The sequence below is a fragment of the Rhincodon typus genome, chromosome 24, assembly GCF_021869965.1.
Source record: "Rhincodon typus isolate 14 chromosome 24, sRhiTyp1.1, whole genome shotgun sequence".
Lineage (NCBI taxonomy): Eukaryota > Metazoa > Chordata > Chondrichthyes > Orectolobiformes > Rhincodontidae > Rhincodon > Rhincodon typus.
The window spans coordinates 33,032,771-33,050,763 of NC_063355.1; the positions used below are offsets into that span (position 1 = coordinate 33,032,771).

The following is a 17,993-nucleotide window of genomic DNA, read 5'->3' on the forward strand; positions in this document are numbered from 1 at the left end:
ACTTGCATTGAATTGTGATTTGTGCCAACTCAGAAATTTTAAAAAATGATTCCATCCCGCTTCAGTTCTAAGTTTATTTAACATTTTTCAACCTGACTCTAAACCTATGGCTCTGAACAGAAGGGGAGTTTGGAAACTAACCTCACATTGTATTTACTTCTCATTTCAATAACAGAAATGTACACAGTTAGAATACCAATCAAAATCCAAACTGATTATAACCCCTTTGCAGCATCATTTTCTTTTCAAATAAGCACAATTTGAAAGATAACCTAAACATGTTATTCCAATAAAATATCCATTGTCTTACAATCAAAGTAAGAGTTATTACAAATTCCTCCTCTTGGCACCTATTTGTTATTGCACCATGCAACTGAGCCAGATTTACCAGCAGGTTTTAAAAGTTGAATTCCTCACCAGCTAAGGAAGCAGTAGGATGGTAAACTGGCCATGCCAAAGCTGAGGCTGTCATGGGGAGTGCAGCAAGTCTAGCTTGGATATTCGCTTTCAGCTTTTATGCAGCAACACTATTTGAAAGTGTGTACACAAGGGCATGGGGAGTATCAAATAAGCTGCTGATACTCATTACGTCAGCTCATTCAAAAACTCTTTGGGCAGGCTAACCACCATTTGTAAATGAAAATGAAATAGTGAGAGACAGTACCTTCAGAATAGGCAAGAAAATCTTCCTGACTGAAAGAAAATGAATAAAACACTGATTGCTGCTTTATCTTTCATCACTCTTCCCCATCAGCAAAAATTTTCAACAAGATCCATAAAAAGAGATGCATAACTTAAGACTATCATTGCATTAATAGTGGTTGTCATCAGAAATATAACAACTGCAGTCAATTTATAGCAATATTTCAAAATATACTTCCTCCTAAAACATGTGGCTTCATGAAAAGAGAACAAGGAACTCCCAAGAAAACACCAATAATGCAAAATGTTCAACATGTTTAAATAGATTTTTATGATACTTCAGCAGGGAGTCATTAGTAATGATATTGCACATCCCATAAACATTTGAAATAAGTTAGATCACTTGGAACAGGTTTTGCTGCAGGCTTTAGTGTCCCATAACAAAAACATTTCCCAATAGAAACAAGAATCATTCAAACACTGCAGCAAAACAAAAGCAAGGTTATCAAATGCATTTTACAATAAATAATCCATTAGGTTTATGATAAGCAAGTTTTTCCTTATGATATTTCAAGTTCATTTATACCTAAATAATATTTGCTCATGCCAAGATATCATCTTAAAATTTGAATCTGTTCACTCAAATCAAGGGCTGTTGCCAAAAGACTGTTCGGTAAAGTCACTATTGTGGAGTTCCAGATTCAAACAAGCAGGTGACAGTGGATTTAAAGATAATAATGCCTAACATTTTATTCATGGACATTATAAAATTAATTTCAGTTTCTAAACTGAACACAACAAAAACATTCTGGTGTAGCTCAAATATAATTAAAAAAGGGCAAAGTGGGCCATTGTTTGTGTATGTCCTGTCAGATCACTTGTATAGTACAAGTTTAAAAATGGTTGTCTCTGGCTCACAAGACCAGAAAATACTTGGTTCACTTCAAATTACCAAGGGAAAGGGAAACTATCACAAAAATGTGAACAGGTTTCATTCTGCTACTATCCAGTCATGACACAATTAGTATTTTGTGCTACTGGCATGCTGTTGTCAATCCACGAAGCTGATGTTCTGCCTACCACACAATTGAGCAATGTTGTCTACGTATTCCTGAGCCAGTGCAATGTCAATCACTTCCCAGTGATTGGCTGATTGAAGTAAACAACATACCTCTGGCTGGTCATAATAGCGTACAGACCATACTCAATCAGTCCATGCTTGGAAAACCAAGACAATGTCTACTTGTTAGATATGATTCCGTAAATGGCCACACTTGCTAAACAACTGAGTGTGCTATGCTAATACCAAATTTAACATTATTAGTGGAGTGTGGAATTGGCTTACATACCAACATACACTGTGATAATGCTGTGTCTGGAGATGCGTTTTGACCTGGTTTTCTTTTAGAGACTGGGTGACAGGTGACGAGTAGTCTATGAGAAGATAGACAACATGAGGTCTTGGGTTTTTGTTTTAAAAGTTGGAACAATAGAAGCAGCCTGAGTGGATGTGGTCAAGCTCTACAGATCCAGGATTAAGTTGGCTTTCAGCAGTTGTTGCTGGGGTCTCAGCAGGGTTGGAAGACAGTGAATCTCTCCCAGTTGCTGCACCGAGTTGTCTCAGAATTGTCTTTGGTTCTTTCCTCCTGGAATGGAGAACTGCATGCAAGAGAAATCGGTTTTCTGAATTTGCCTTTTTGCCAAGGGTGTGTTTATGGGATGTTATTATATTGGAACAGTTAATTAGTAATAGTTACTGTATCTATTATTCTGTTAAAGATTTCTAATACAATTGTTATCCCAACTTACTCTTTACTTTGTTGTATTTTAATTATAGTAATTGAATAAATGGAGTTTGCTTCATGTTGAATAGTTTACCGAAGGAATTACATCTGGAACACAGCACCTGACATTTACCTTGAAAATTAAAGAAATAGTTAGGATCCAGTGTACCTTAACATATTTGAGGGGCTCTGGACTGGTCATAACATCACAAACCTGTTCTCTTCAAATTATAGTTCTATGCTGAAGCCTTGACTTTTGGAATTACCCAGAAGCATGGGAGCCTATCGTTCCCCATTATTTGTTTCAGATTTGTTCCTTAACCAGCAGTGACTTGCCAACCAACCACTAGTCCTTTTCTCCAGGGAGGTACAGATTGCAGAGATACAACAAGAATATCAAATTTGAAACCATGACTTGAATACAAAAAGCACATGTTCAACAAGTCTCTTTTCAGCAATTCACTAATACTCACTATCCAAACTTGATAAAGCTACTCCAAAACAAGCTGCTAATTTTGGAGATAGTAAGAACTGCAGATGCTGGAGAATCCGAGACAACAAGGTGCAGAGCTGGATGAACACAGCAGGCCAAGCAGCATCAGGGGAGCAGAAAGGCTGACGTCTCGGGCCTAGACCCTTCATCAGACGCAGTGCCAATTTTGACATAGGAGTACAGATGAACAGAAAAAGGTGCAAGAGAAGAATTATGACTAATAGAAAGTCTGACTTCTAAGAGCAATTGCTTTGTTTTATCAAAAATTCAATTTTCAGTGTTTCCAAACTCTAAGCATGCCTTCTTTACAGGTTTCTATACACTAGGTTTCAATGGCTTTACTTAGTTGCATCAATTGTTGTGTAACAAGGTAATTATACATAGTATTTGCAAGTTAACCACTAAAAACAAACTAGCGAGCCAATCAACACACATTGGTCAGAATCAGAAGTCCAGAGCCTTAATTAAGAGCCAACCAGAACACAGTTATTAACTTCAAATATAGAACAATACAGCTCAGGAACATGCTCTTCAGCCTCCTGATTCTGTCGACCGTCATGCTGTTATAAACTAATTCCATCTGCCTGTTACGTATCCCTCAATTCTTTGCCTGTTAAGAGACAGTGATGCCCATGGAACTTTGTATGTAAAAGCTGGATTCTCTCCACATTTGTAGCTGGGTGTTGAAGAGAGAAGGCAGTATCCATTGATATTCTTAATGCTTTTACATAAAGTTGGCAACTACAATGGGTTGAGCGCTTTAACTCCCTTTGCAACTCTGATTTAGCCAGGTCCCTCACCTTTTGCAATTGCACTGGCCTCTGCATTTAAATTGAACAATTGGAAGCATGAGTGAGTCAATGGTTGTACTTAATAGGTGAAAATTGCAACAGGTACTTTGGTGGTGGGAAACACTGTTCGGTTGAGGGAGATAACACCTCAGATTTTTTTTTAAAAAAAAAAAGAGAGAGCTGGGTTCTATTTCCTCTTTCAAATCCATTTCGAAATAGACCCCTCCCCTTGACCTTTGGAGATCTGCATTACCCTTGAAAGGTCTTTGCACACAAACTTAATCAATTGAAAAATACATGACACTTAGTGGTGACAAATAATCAAGGAACATTGTATGGGTGATTTGGCGGAGGAGAGAAAAGCCATTCAGTTATTAGATAACACATCCAGATATATTTTTAAAAATCAGCTGGGTTCTCTTTTCCCTCAATTTTGATGGTATTTCATTGTTCTTGTCAAATGTTGCATATAAATTGATTAATTGGAAATGGATTAAGTGGTGGTGGATAATAGACGAGTACCATGAGTGATGTGGGAGAAAAGCCAGGTGTGTGCAAGGGCACTTCTGGATATTAAAAAAATTCCTTTAAGGTTTAGGAAAAAAAAACTGGGTCCTTGCTTTCTCCGCTGTCTTGCCCCCCACTGCCCCTGGCCTGCGGATAAAACCACTGCCTTCTGGCAGAGGAATGCCTATTTGCAGGCAGTATCATGAATGGGAATACTGCACTTCAGGCAGGAAGTCTTGTGAATGTATGCAGTTTACAACAGAGATAGTAGGAACTGCAGATGCTAGAAAATCTGGAGATAACAACAAGTGTAGAGCTGGATGAACACAGCAGGCCAAGTAGCATCAGAGGAGCAGGAAGGTGGACGTTTCGGGCCTAGACCCTTCGTCAGAAAAATCTGAAGAAGGGTCTAGGCCCAGAACATCCGCCTTCCTGCTCCTAGGCCTGCTGTGTTCATCCAGCTCTACACTTTGTTATCTTACATTCACAATAGCTTGTGTTATAGTCTGAGTGCCTGTCAAAGTATTGGATAAATGACACACTCACTTGCATGTCCTAACAGCATACTGATGAGGCCCAGAATGTTAAGTTGTTAGAAGCACTCTGCACTGAGCGCAGAATCTACTGGTCATGATGTGGAGTTTGATGACAACGAGAAACTTTGTGAATGGGTAGGCCTGTGCAAAATAGACAGAAAATGGAAGCCCCACAAGGGTGTCAGCTGCAGCTGTGTGACGTTAAGGTTTACATAAAAGACGCATAGCAAGGTATCACTGAAAATTTAGTACGGAAAGCAATATGTTTCATAAATAAAATAGGAAAATTTTTAGAGACCTGGGTTCTTCAGGGCTCTAGTGGTGACATCCCCAGCTTTGAGCAAGAGGGCTGGGTTCAAGTCCTACCAACTCCAAAAAAAGGTAGGTAATACCATCTCTGAACAGATGGATTTTAACAAAAAAAAACTAAGGTAAAAAATTGTTTTTTCTAGTGGCAGACTGGCTTCTGGACAAGTGTCCAGAAGGGAAAGGTGGAAACTGGTGTTTGTGCTAAACTATGGATTTACAATAAAACCCTCAAACCTCAGTCTTTTGCTATCTAATTACCACATCAATATCAGTCTGTTAAACAGCAAAGAAATTGAGTACAGACAACTGTACGTCTGCCCTATGCCAAAGTTTGACATCTTCTCTAGACTGGGAAGGAACCTGCAGTGGAAGAGTTATTTAGTCCGCATAGATACCAACTACACAGTCAAGACAAAGAAAGAGGCACTGCATAGTCAGTACAAGGAGTTGCTTCTTAATTTTAAGAAGCAGAACCTTAAAGGACATGATCTCTGGATCATTACCTAAACCCAGATACAACATGGCATAGGGTAAATCAGATTAGATAAATCAATGCATAGTTCAAAAGGTTTGTGGGAAGTATGGGTTCTACTTTGAGAGGCACTGGCATCCCCATGGAGATAAGTGGGATCTGAAACATTGAAGCAAAGGCCACCTTCAGCATCTAAGGCTCGAGTTCTGAGAGTCTCAAAACTGGAGAAGTAAAGACAATTCTAAACTAAATAATGCAGGCAACAGATCAAATTTGGAAAGAGTCTAGTAAATCAAAAAAGACAAAGCATAAAAAGAGAAAAAAGTGAGTTAATACAGAAAATGGTAAACAGACTATGACAGGAAGAGAGAGATTACAAGTGTAAGAATAAATAAACAGGTAAGGCTAGAAATTAAGAGAGAGTAAAAAAGGATAAAGCTAAAGGTTCTGTGTAGAAGTTTCACACTCCTTGAACAACATGGTGATGGCATGGGAGAAAAATCACTCAGACTTCAAGTGACATTTTTCAACATCAGACCCAGGTTTGGTGCCTTTTGTGCAGCCTAAGGACTGGTCTTGTTACTTAGTGGACACAAAGCAAGGCAACGTTGTGTTATCAGTTAAGAGGGTGGACATATTACTGTACAGTAGTGGTACATCATACTCACACCATCAGCATGCGCGACCTACCTCCGCAGTAAACACATTTGAAGTGCTTTGACCAAATGGCAAATGTCTCAAATTCAAAGAGCAGTAGTCCTCAGTTCAGTAAAAGGGTCAGAGAAAGTTCGGCGGCTACACTGGCACTATCCTCAACTTCTTCCTCTGCTACATTGATGACGGTATCGGCGCTGCCTCATGCTCCCACAAGGAGCTTGAGCAGTTCATTAACTTTACTAACACCTTTCACCCAACCCCAAGTTCACCTGGATCATCTGATACCTCCCTCCCCTTCCTGGACCTGTCTGTCTCCATCTCTGGTGACCGCCTCGAAACCGACATTTCAAGCCCACCGACCACCACAACTCCTCTCACCCATCTTCGTGCAAGAATGCGATCCCCACTCCCAATTCCTCCGCATCTGCCACATCTGCTCCCAAGATGGGGTGTTCCACTCCCAAACATTCCAGGTGTCTTCTTATTTCAAGGACCGCAACATCTTGCCCCCCCACCCCCCAAAAATGCTCTCGACTGCATCTCATTTCCTGCACCTCTACCCAACAAAAACAAAGACACAATCCCCCTTGTCCTCATCTATCACCCCAATAACCTCTGTATCCAACGCATCATTCTCCATTACCCACACTCTGACCCCACAACCAAAGATATATTTCCCTCCCCACTCCTATCTGCCTTTTGTATGGACCTCTCTCTGCATCTCCCTCATCTGCTCCACATTCCCCACTAGCCCCACCACCTTTCCCTACACCTGCCCCCACACCGTCCCCCTCACCTCCATTCAAGGCACCAAACAGACCTTTCACATCAGACAGAGGCTCACCTGCACATCTGTCAATGTGGTCTACTGCATCCACTGCTCCCGACGTAGCTGCCTCTAGGTCAGTGAAGCCAAGCGGACGCTCGGAGGCCACTTTGTAGAGAATCCGCACTCTGTTCGTGACAAACACCACCACCTTCCAGTCATGAACCACTTCAACTCCCCCTCCCACTCCCTGTCCATCCTGGGCCTCCAGTGTCACAATGACACCACCTGGAAACTGGAGGAGCAGCAGCACCTCATTCTGCCTTGGGAGCCTACAATCCACTGGCCTAAAATGTGGCTTTTACCAGTTTCAAATCTCCTCACCAAACCCCCAACCCACCTCATCCCATGACCAACCCTCCCTCTCATCCCCACCTCCTTGACCTGACAACTTATCCATCTTCTCTCCCACCTATCCACTCCTCCCACCTCACTGACCAATCCCCACCACTCCCTACCTGCACTCACCTATCACCATCCTGCCTACCTGCCCCAGCCCCACCCCTCCTCCACTTCAGAGCACCCTTAACCCCCTTCCCCTATTTCTGAAGGGTCGCGACCTGAAATGTCAACTTTCCTGCTCCTCTGATGCTGCCTGGCCTGCTGTATTCCTCCAGCTCCACATTTATCTGACTCTTGCATCAGCAGTTCTTACTATCTCAGAGAAAGTTCTCTACTTTCTCTCCACAGATGCTGCAGACCCGAGTTTCTCCAGCAATTTCAATTTTTGCTTCAAGTCAACAGTACTATCAGTCAAGACGTCCCAGTGAAAGTCCACTCAATACAAGGACTTGGGCATGATCAGTCATCCACAGAGCAATTGTGGACAGGGGGCCATTTCAGTACAATAACAGGGGGCTACAGTCGGTCCTGGGCATCGGTGGACTGAACATAGAATCATACAGCCCAGAAACAGACTCTTTGGTCAAAACAATCCATGCCAAATAGGATTCCAAACTAAGCTAGTCACACCTGCCTGCTCCTTGTCCATATCCCTCAAAACCCTTCCCATTCATGTACTTATTGAATAGTCTTCAAAACATGGACATGGGCACAGTTACAACACTTCCCCACAAAATTCATTCCACAAGCAAACCACCGAAAAAAAAATCTGCCCCTCGTATCTTTTTAAATTCACTCTCCTCACTTTAAAAGTGTACCCCCAGTCTTGAATGGCCCCATCCTCGGGAAAAGACACCTAATATGGGGGTGGGGGGAATTCAGCACATTACTAAAAGTGACCTGTAAATGAAAGTGACTGCAACCATGCCTGATGTGGGTTGAGCTAGAGCCAGTTTGATAGGCAACTATGCGGTCTCCTCTTCTGCATAGCAGGACACCTTTCAAAAGCAATTGCATCAATCATGCACCTGCGGAGTGCAGGTTCACATCATTTGCAATCATATCAACGTGTATGTTGAATACTAGCAGTGTACAGTGTACATGCTGGTCACAGGCGATGTCAACCATGTCATTGGTGCTCAAATTGCAGGCAGACATCTCTGTAAAGCAGGTGTGATCACAGGCAAACTGGCAAGACATCCTAGCGTGGATAGGGGCACTGAGCTGCTAAAGATGTTGAATTATATCAAAGCATTTTGTGGATAATGGGGGCTGGGTGGGGGGGCGCGGGCGCGAGTTGGGAATGAGGTTTAGTACTCTGCTATTATTTCTTGGCTACATGAATGGAGAAGCACTCTTTGAAATATGGTCCTGTGAACGTGTAATTCCACAGCCCTCCTTAACAGGATGCAACCTGTCTCACCCTATGGGGGAAAATGTTAACCTTTCATTTGTGAAGAAAGCCACTGTTGACTGTTCTTACTGCTAGTGATCTATTCTGTTCCTCATGTTCAAGCATGACTGCTGGACTCAGCCACAGTAGTTAGGAATGTCGCTGTTACTGCCATGTAGCAGAGGTGCAGGATGATAGCGAAACAAATCAAACGATGGATTGGCCATGCTAAATTGCACGTAGTATTCAGGTATGTGTAGATGAGGTGGGTTATAGGGGGAAATGAGTCTGGGTGGGATGCTTTGAGGCCCAATGTGGACTTGTTGGGCGGAAGGGTCTGTTTCCACACTGGAAGGATTCTATGATTTCAAAATGTGCTGGCCAATTCTGGACCAGCAACAAATGCCTTCACCACATGAAGGGGCCCTCAGGATGCACCAAAAAGACAGAGGGATCACAGTCATTAGTCCTCAATACCATTTCCTCTGAAATAGAGAGAGACAGTTTCTTTGAATACTAGGTCTGAATAACAGCTGCTGGAGCAGGGCCCATGACCTAAATGATTGAAAGGACGTCCTATCCTAGTGGATGCCAGGTTACTACTGCATTGAACTTTTATGCAACTAGCTCCTGCCAGTGAAGGATAGGGAAACCTGTGAGAGATCTCTCAATTGTCCACCTGTAAATGAATCAATACTGCAACCAATGAAATTTGTGCTAGATCATAGGTTTAGTTCCCTGCATTAAGGTGAGCACTGTAGCTCAGTGAATAGGTTTTATAGCTCACTTCCCTCCAGATTAACGGCACCATCAACTATACAGCTTCACAGCAAGATCATGTTATAAATGCAGCCAAGTTTGTCAACAGAAAAATATTCTAATCCAAAGTGCATGTGATCTGTGATCACCAGTACCACTTCTCAGAAGCTTGCATGTGGTATTCTGGAGTTGCCACAACTCCCATTGTCCTGCTGCTTTTGAGCAGCCAGATGTCTTACAAGGCTGCTTACTGGTGGATAAGGTGATGGTTCTACAATGCTGGGCTGCAGTAGGCATGGAGGAAAAAGTAGCAGTGATTTAGAGAGATTTGCAAAACTGGATGTGACAATGAAACAGTGAGGTTTGTGGCCTGACAAACTGTAACTGGCTTAGGAATATGTAGTAATTTGTGCAAGGAAGTGTCAGCTGTACCACCTATGTGATGCAAAGCACTGGTTTGTGCACTGGCTGTAGTGCCACTACATTGATGATGAAAGGCAACTTCAGACTGCCATTGCTTGATTGGCTTGAAAGCCAGGATATCGCCAGCCATAACAAGTACTTCTGGCTATGGAGAGGGAGCGAGCAAACTTGGTTAGCATCAGACAAGGAGTGCCATGCAGTTGGGGTCCATTGTTAATGGGGAGGGTTTGGGATGATAGCATGAGAAAACTCAGTAGGCCTCATGGATGAAAGCCCTGCTCGGAATTCAACGAAAATGACACTTAGCCAAAGCGTTGTAAGATTCTGTCCTTTGGTTCTGAATGTTAGTATATATGAATGCACACATGAATTTGGACTTTAAATGCAAACAGTACAGGACATTCAGGAAGGACAGAAGAAGGTGAGGAAAAAGAAGGAATAGCTTTTAGTTAATGACAACATCAGCACATTAGAGACAGGAATGGCCCAAGTTCAGGAAACCAGGATGTAGAAACTGTTTGGAAAGAGATGAGAAATGATAAATGCAAGAAGTCAGTTGTGGAAACACTGTACAGGCCCCCAATTCTAACTACCACAGTGAACATAACAGAATATATAAAAAGGAGTGTGTCAGAAAGACATGGCAATAATTGTAGAAGATTTTGTTCCACAGGGACTAGAAAAGTCAAATAGGTTAAGATAGCCTAGATAAAAAGGAAGAGTTGCCATAGTCCTACAGTACCATAGGGGCTGTTCACTCATTAAAAAGGATGACTGGTGGTGGTTTAGCTTGGTCACCACATTTCAGGTGAGGGGAGAGGGAAGATCCATCATGGTAGCATCAGCCGGTGCAGGAATTGAAACCATACCATTGGTGTTACTTTACATTGCAAACCAGCCATGCAACCTAACTGATGTTTAGCCTAAATTAGGAGTTCAGAGGCTTTCAGGATGGTTTCCGAGAGCAGTATCTTCTGAAACTAACCAGAGAGCAGGCCATACAAGTCATGATATTGGGCAAGAGGAGAAGATTAATGAATTATTTCATGGTGAAGGCACCCCTTAGGCAGCAGTGGTCATAATATGATTGAAATTTTACATTCAGTTTGGAGGGGGAGCAGAACAAGTTCAAGACTTTTTTTTTTTTTTTTAAGAAAAAGAAAGGAGAACACAAGAGCAACTGACGGCATGAAAGCAAAGCTAGCCAAATTGAACAAGCAAATTAAATCAAAGATACATTAGTAGCAATGCAGTGGCAGACATTTAAGGGGATATTTCAGAACTTTTTTTCCTATTCATTTATGAGATGTGGGCATTGCTGGTTGGCCAGCATATCTTGCCCATCTTAGTTACCTTTGAGAAGGTGGTGGTGAGCTGCCTTCTTGAACCGCTGCAGTCCACCAGCTGGAGATTGACCCACAATGCCATTAGGGAGGGAATTCCAGGATTTTGACCCAGCGATATATTTCCAAGTCAGGATGGGGAGTGACTTGGAGGGGAACTTGGAGATGGCGATGTTCCCATGTCTGATGTCCTTGTCCTTCTAGATGGAAGTAGTCGTGGGATCCTTGGTGAATTTCTGCAGTGCATCTCATCGATAGGACACACTGCTGCTACTGAGCATCAGTAGTGGAGGGAGTGGATGCAGTGCCAATCAGGCAGGCTGCTTTGTCCTGAATGGTGTCAAGCTTCAGGAGTGTTGTTGGGACTGCACTCATCCAGGCAAGTGGGGAGTATTCCATCACACTCCTGACCTGTGCCTTGTAGATAGTGGACAGGCTTTGAGGATTCAGGAGGGAAATTACTCACCGCAGTAATCCTAGCTTGTGACCTGCTATTGTAGCCACTGTTTGTGTGGTGAGTCCAGTTGAATTTCTGGTCAGTGATAACTCTCAGGATGTTGATCGTGGGGGATTCAGTGATGGTAACAATTGAATGCATGAAATAGATTCATTGCAATGAGAAAGACAAATTCAAAAAAGGGGAAAGTCATTGTCCATAATTAAAAAGGTTAAAGAGAAAGCTAGCCAGAGTACAAAAATGGATTAGAGCTTCTACAGATACGTGAGAGAACACAGGCAACAACGTGAAAGTTGGTACTATAAATGTGAGGTACTGCATTTTGGAAAGGCAAATCAGGGCAGGACTTATATTCTTAATGGTATGGTCCTGGGGAGTGTTGCTGAACAGAGACCTTGGAGTGCAAGTTCACAGTTCCTTGAAAGTGGAGTCACAGGTAGATAGGATAGTAAAGAAGACATTTGGTGCGTTTGCCTTTATTGGTCACTGCATTGGAGTATGGGGCTGGAAGGTCAAGTTGCAGCTGTACAGGACATTGGTTAGGCCACTTTTGGGATAGTCCTTGCAATTCTGGTCTCCATGCTATAGGAAAGTTGTTGTAAAACTTGAAAGGGTGCAGAAAAGATTTACAAAAGATGTTGCCAGGGTTGGAGTGTTTATGCTACAGGGAGAGGCTGAATAGACTTGGGCTATTTTCCTTGGAACATCAGAGGCTGAGGGATGACCTTAGAGGTTTATAAAAACATGCGGGGCATGGATGGGATGAATAGCCAAGGTATTTTCCCTGGGATAGAGGAGTCCAAAACTAGAGGGCGTAGGTTTCAGGAGAGAGGAGAAAGATTTAAAATGGACCTAAGGGGCAACTTTTTCAGAGGGTGGTGCATGTATGGAACGAGCTGCCAGAGGAAGTGGTGCAGGCTGGTACAATAGCAACATTTAAAAGGCATCTGGATGGGTATATGAATAGGAAGGGTTTATACAAATATTGGCCAAATGGGACCAGATTAATTTAGGATATCTGGTCAGCATGGACAAGTTGGACCAAAGGGTCTGCTTCCATGCTGTACAATTTTGTGACTCTATAATTAAAACTAAGGAAGTGGCAAATGAATTAGCAGGTATTTTGCATCAATCTGCCAGAATACAAGTATCATCCTAGAAGTAGCTATAAAAGTCAGAACATGAAAAGAAGGAAAAACTTAGCACCAGAAAAGTAATTGAGAAAATTGTTAGAACTGTGAGCTAAGAAGTATCTACAGCCTAATGGACTTCATCCTACGGTCATCGAAAAGAAAAAAAAAAAGACAGTAGCGAGATTTGATTAATAGATTTTAAAATTTTCCAAAACTGCTTAGATTTGGGGAAGGTGCCATGGAATTAAATAAAGCAAAAAAAAGGAGACAGAAAGCAGGAAGCTTATGGACTAGCCTATCATCTGTTATTGAGAAAATACTGGAAGCTGCAAGTTATAGTGGGGCACTTGGATAAGTTAAAGGTAAAGGTAATCAGACAGTCAACATGTTTTTGTTAAAGGAAAATTACATTTAACCAATCTTTTGGAGTTCTTTGGCAAGTGAAATATGCGTTGGAAAAAAGGACACCCGTGGATATACTGTACTGGAAGTGGAATGGAGAATTATCAGATCAGCATGATTATATTGATTAATAGAGCAGATTCAATGAGCAAAATTGTTTCTTGTCTTAGGTACTTCCAGAAAGCGTTTGACAAAGTGCCACATGAAAGGGTTTTTCAGAAAATCGAAGCTTATGATGTAAGGGGTAACATATCAGCATGGATACAAGACTAACCAGCTAATAGGAAGCAGAGAGGAGGCATACATAGGTCCTTTCCTGGATGACAAATTGTAACAAGTGGCATGTCGCAGGGATTAGTGCTAGAATCTGAACCATTTGTTATATAAATGGTTCAGATGAAGGGACTGAGGTATGGTTACTACAAAGGTAGGTAGGAACACAAGTTGTGAATAGCACATAATTTAGCTATACCTTTGTAGCATCCTAAGTGATCAGACAAAAGAATAGCGTAAAATTTGTCCATTTTGACAGGAAGAATAAAAAAAGCACATTACCTGAAGTAGTGAGACTGCAGAGCTTGGAAATACAGGGTGCATGTATCAGATAACCAGCATATTGACATCAAGTAATTAGGAAAACTAATAGTGTTATTTGTTTTTTCTGGGAATTGAACAGAAAAGTTTAAAAAAAAAGTTATGTTTCAGCTATACAGGGCATAGGTGAGATCATAATCCAAGTACTATGTGAAGTATTCATAGAATTCCTACAGAATGGAAGCACGCCATTCAGCCAATAGAATCCACAGTGCCCCTCTAAAGAGCATCCCAGCTCAACCCACCATTTCCCATGGCTAATCCACCTATCCTGCACAATCCTGGACACTTCAGGGTAGTTTAGCATGGCTAATCCACCCTACCTGCACTTGTGGACAGTGGGAGGAAACCCACATGGACACAGGGAGAATGCACAAATGCCATACAGACAGACAGTCATCCAGGGGTAGACTTGAATCCAGGTCCCTGGGACTGAGGCAGCAGTGCTAACCACTGAGCCACCATGCTGCCCTCTGTATTGGTCACATAGTTGAAGGAAGGATGTATTGGAAAAGTTGGAAACAGTTCAGTACTTTTAGCAGATTAATTCCTGGAATGGACATATTGAATCAAGAAAGTTTAGATAGACTAGGCTTATATCTGTTTGATCATCTAGAACAAAGGATCACCATCTAAAAACAAGGGGTCAGCCATTTTAGAAAGATGAAGTTTTTTTTTGCACATGGCCACGAGTCTTTGTAACAAAAAAAAAGGGGGTGGAAGCAGAACATTTGCTTATTGAGAATCTTTGTCTTAAAAAGTATTCAAAAAGATAAGCAGGAATGTGTCTTTTGAGTTACAGTCATATTTACCTTAATCTGGTTGGGTGGCAAGACAGGCCTGAGTGACCAAATGGCCTATTCATGTTCCTTGTTCATATTGTGAAGGTGAGAAATCAGTCAAAGGATGTTTGAATACAAAAAGATGAGAATAAGAAAAATCAAGGCACTGCTTAGCCAAAAACGAATGCAAAAATCAGTTAGCACAACAATGATGGGTATTTGGGACTTGGTACAATTAAGGACAAAGCTTTGGACAACTTAATGCAAATAGTAAGTCAGCCATGAGTGCATTGGACTGACCAAACCTAGGAGGTAACAAAGGCATAGGCATGAGTTGCTATAGCAAAATAGATGAGGCAGGCAATGTTACTGAGATGTAAGAGAGTGGTCTTAATGATGGCATAGATACATGACATTTCGTTATTTTAAAACCCACATTTTAATTCTGGAGAGCGTTCTTTTGCTATGACGGAAAATTTGTTCTCCAATTCAACTAATGCAAATTTCAGGGAATCGGAGCTGACAGATGATATATAATGCACTCCAACATTTGTACCATCACTGGCATAGTAACTGTATTTCCAGTACCGCCAAGAAAAAAAATTAAGAAAGCCGTCTCTACGTTTCCGAAGCGACCAGAACTGATAATGAATTCTACAATTTACCTTTTGATCACTAACATTTTATATTGCCAAACGAATACAGATCAGGCTACACGCAGATGGGAATGTACATGTATTTCGCTCATCCACCTACATTTAAATGAAATATTCAATTCCAAAGAAATTATACTGGAGTCAAAATATAAAAAAAAAACTCTCTACAAATGCTGCCAAAGCTCCAGAGTTTTCTATTAATAATTTTAATTAAACTGTCCTTCCTTCCTCGAAATATATTTGCACATTTATTATAACTTTCTAACCGCGATGCGGTCATTAAGGAGATTTAAAAATAGCACCGAATTGCAAATCTACACAATGTGTTAACCGATTGCGCATTGTTTCTCCAGCAAGATGCAATGCTCCCCAATTAGAAAAACAAAAAAACTTGGTTGAACTTATAATAGCGAGATCGACATACAGAACGGCGAGATTTAACGTGTCGCCAGTTTACCTCTACAGGAACAATTATAAATATAATTGAATTCGTCGTGGCATGGCAATTAGAGCAACATCGCTGTTCATATGAAGCCCAGAGATTAACTGTAGCTGTTGCCTTGGCCCAGCTCAAACCTCGAACCGTGCCTCAGCAGGTCAGGTTAACTAGTTTTTAAACTGAACATTCCTTCAGAGCGTTTAAATCGAAGAGGACAGGCTCAGAATAACTCCAACCACAATTAAATACTTAATACAGTAGATCATGAATACATCAGCTGTTCGATATCAGGTCAAAATACAAAATTTTAACTTCTGAAATTGTATCTGCTGCTTCCCGCTAGTATAAAAAACTGGAGTAGTGAAAATGTGGCAAGGTTCGTAGTCGTTTCCACATCTTAAAACACTGTATAAAGAGTACCGGGTGACATTCCACATTCTACCGCTCGAGGCCCTAACATGCCCCGAATCGTTCCAAAACAAAAAGGCAAAGTCACGGAAACCAACTCTCATTTTACAACAAGTGCCTATATCCCTTGGTGCATCGTTAGCCTGGCGCGGCACCTCCCCCCAAACCGTCACCCATCGGAATTATTCCTCAGGGTCACATATTCTGCAACCAGGTACACAGCGGAATTTAGCACTAACAGCCGCCGCCCTGGCACATTCAGCAACAGCAAAGCAGATCCCAGTACCGGGTTCGGACAACATTTTAATCCCAATCAAATGGATCACATTTTCTCACCAGCTTCCGGAGGGCCGTTTCGTCCAGAGCGGAGTAACGGTCTGCGGACATGGTCAGACGAGCTCAATACCCCAGAGGATCGCAGGATGACTTAACCAAGAGGACGTTTTCTTTTGCGGAAGTTCGTGTAGCCCGAGTCACCCTCGATGGTCTTAGCTGGTGGGTTTGAAGTTGGCTCAGACTCAGGTAGGTAGATCGCTGTCACTTGGTGGCAGGAGGCAGCCGCTGACAGTTTGATTGCTGCAGGTACGGTGGGTCTTTGATCCCGCAACTCGGTCGACGGTCCGACGGAGGTGGGGCAAGAAAGAACAAAAAAAAAGGCTCGTCTCCTCTCAAAAGTAAGATTAATTAAACATTGAGGAAGATCTGACGATCCAGCCGATTCTTTCCGAACGTCTAGACACCCCAGGAACACTAAATCCTCGGGGGGTTTTCCTTCTCCCTGGGTTCAAACTCCTAGCTAACAATCCCAGGAACGTTCCATTCGCAACCGCTCACCTCAGCACGAGCTTCAAATAACGACCATCCCCGTCAAGCCCCGCCCACCATCCCCGCTATTGACCAATCGCTTTTGATGCGCCCCACCAGCTTCTTTGTGATTGGTGCACGGATACCAACGGTCGCGTTAACACGCCATGGCTCGGTCCACGCCTCCCTGTGCACCTTCGGGCGGTGGAGTTTGTCGACAAGTCATCGTTCTACAGATATTCTCAGGTTATATTGCCGATATGTAGAGATAGTCAACCACAAAAAAAAGGAAGAGCCAAGTCCAGGCCATCTGAAAATTAGATACAGAGAATGCTAGAAATGTTCAACTGATCTCGCGGTGTCTCTAGAAAGAGGAAAAACAGTTCATGTTGAATGCCTTTATTTAGTATAATTTTTTTTTAATCAGTCCAAAGCTTTTTCATGAGTTGGGGTATCTCCGACTGTTTTACAGTGAATTTTAAGAATACGCCACTGCTGTAATGTAGGAAACACAGCAGGTAACTTGCACATAACCAAATCCCACAAACAGTGAGATAATGACCAGTTTTTATTTTTGTTAATCTTAATTGAGGGATGCATTATAAATGAGGACCTCCTGTTTTTCTTCAAAATAGTGTCGTGGGATCTTTGAAGATGGAATTCCTCTCAGCTGGATGCTACCTACCACATAAAGACCTAGTCATCATAACACATATGCCTATACTCAGAAGAAGTTGGTTTGTATGAGATACTGCCTGACAGCTGACACTCTTGTAACCAATTATATTCATACCTATACTCAAGGAAGATCCACTGAATGCAAGTCATTTTATCGGAACCTAGAGTTCTGAAGCCAATTAAAAAAATACGCTTATTGCTGATTCAGCTGAGATCAACCAAATGAGCTCGGGATAAATCTGTGTATTTTTTAGTACATGCAGCTCAATGGTGAGTAACTGAACTACACAGCACAAGTAGATTACAGAACACTTGGAAAAGTATGATCCTAGAAACAAATTAAAAATGTACACTCATTCCATC

The 17,993-nt window shown here is 42.0% G+C and overlaps 1 protein-coding gene across 2 annotated transcripts in view; it reads right to left on the reverse strand.

Moving 5' to 3' along the window:
• Window positions 1–16,999, reverse strand: part of LOC109910819 (cytospin-A) — a 301,509-nt gene extending 284,510 nt beyond the window's left edge. For both annotated transcript variants that reach the window (XM_020510070.2, XM_020510069.2), the window contains exon 1: window positions 16,485–16,999. In XM_020510070.2, the coding sequence (XP_020365659.1) occupies window positions 16,485–16,535 (51 nt within the window). In that variant the 5' untranslated portion in view covers window positions 16,536–16,999. The remainder of the gene's footprint in view (window positions 1–16,484) is intronic.
• Between the last annotated feature and the right edge of the window lie 994 nt (window positions 17,000–17,993).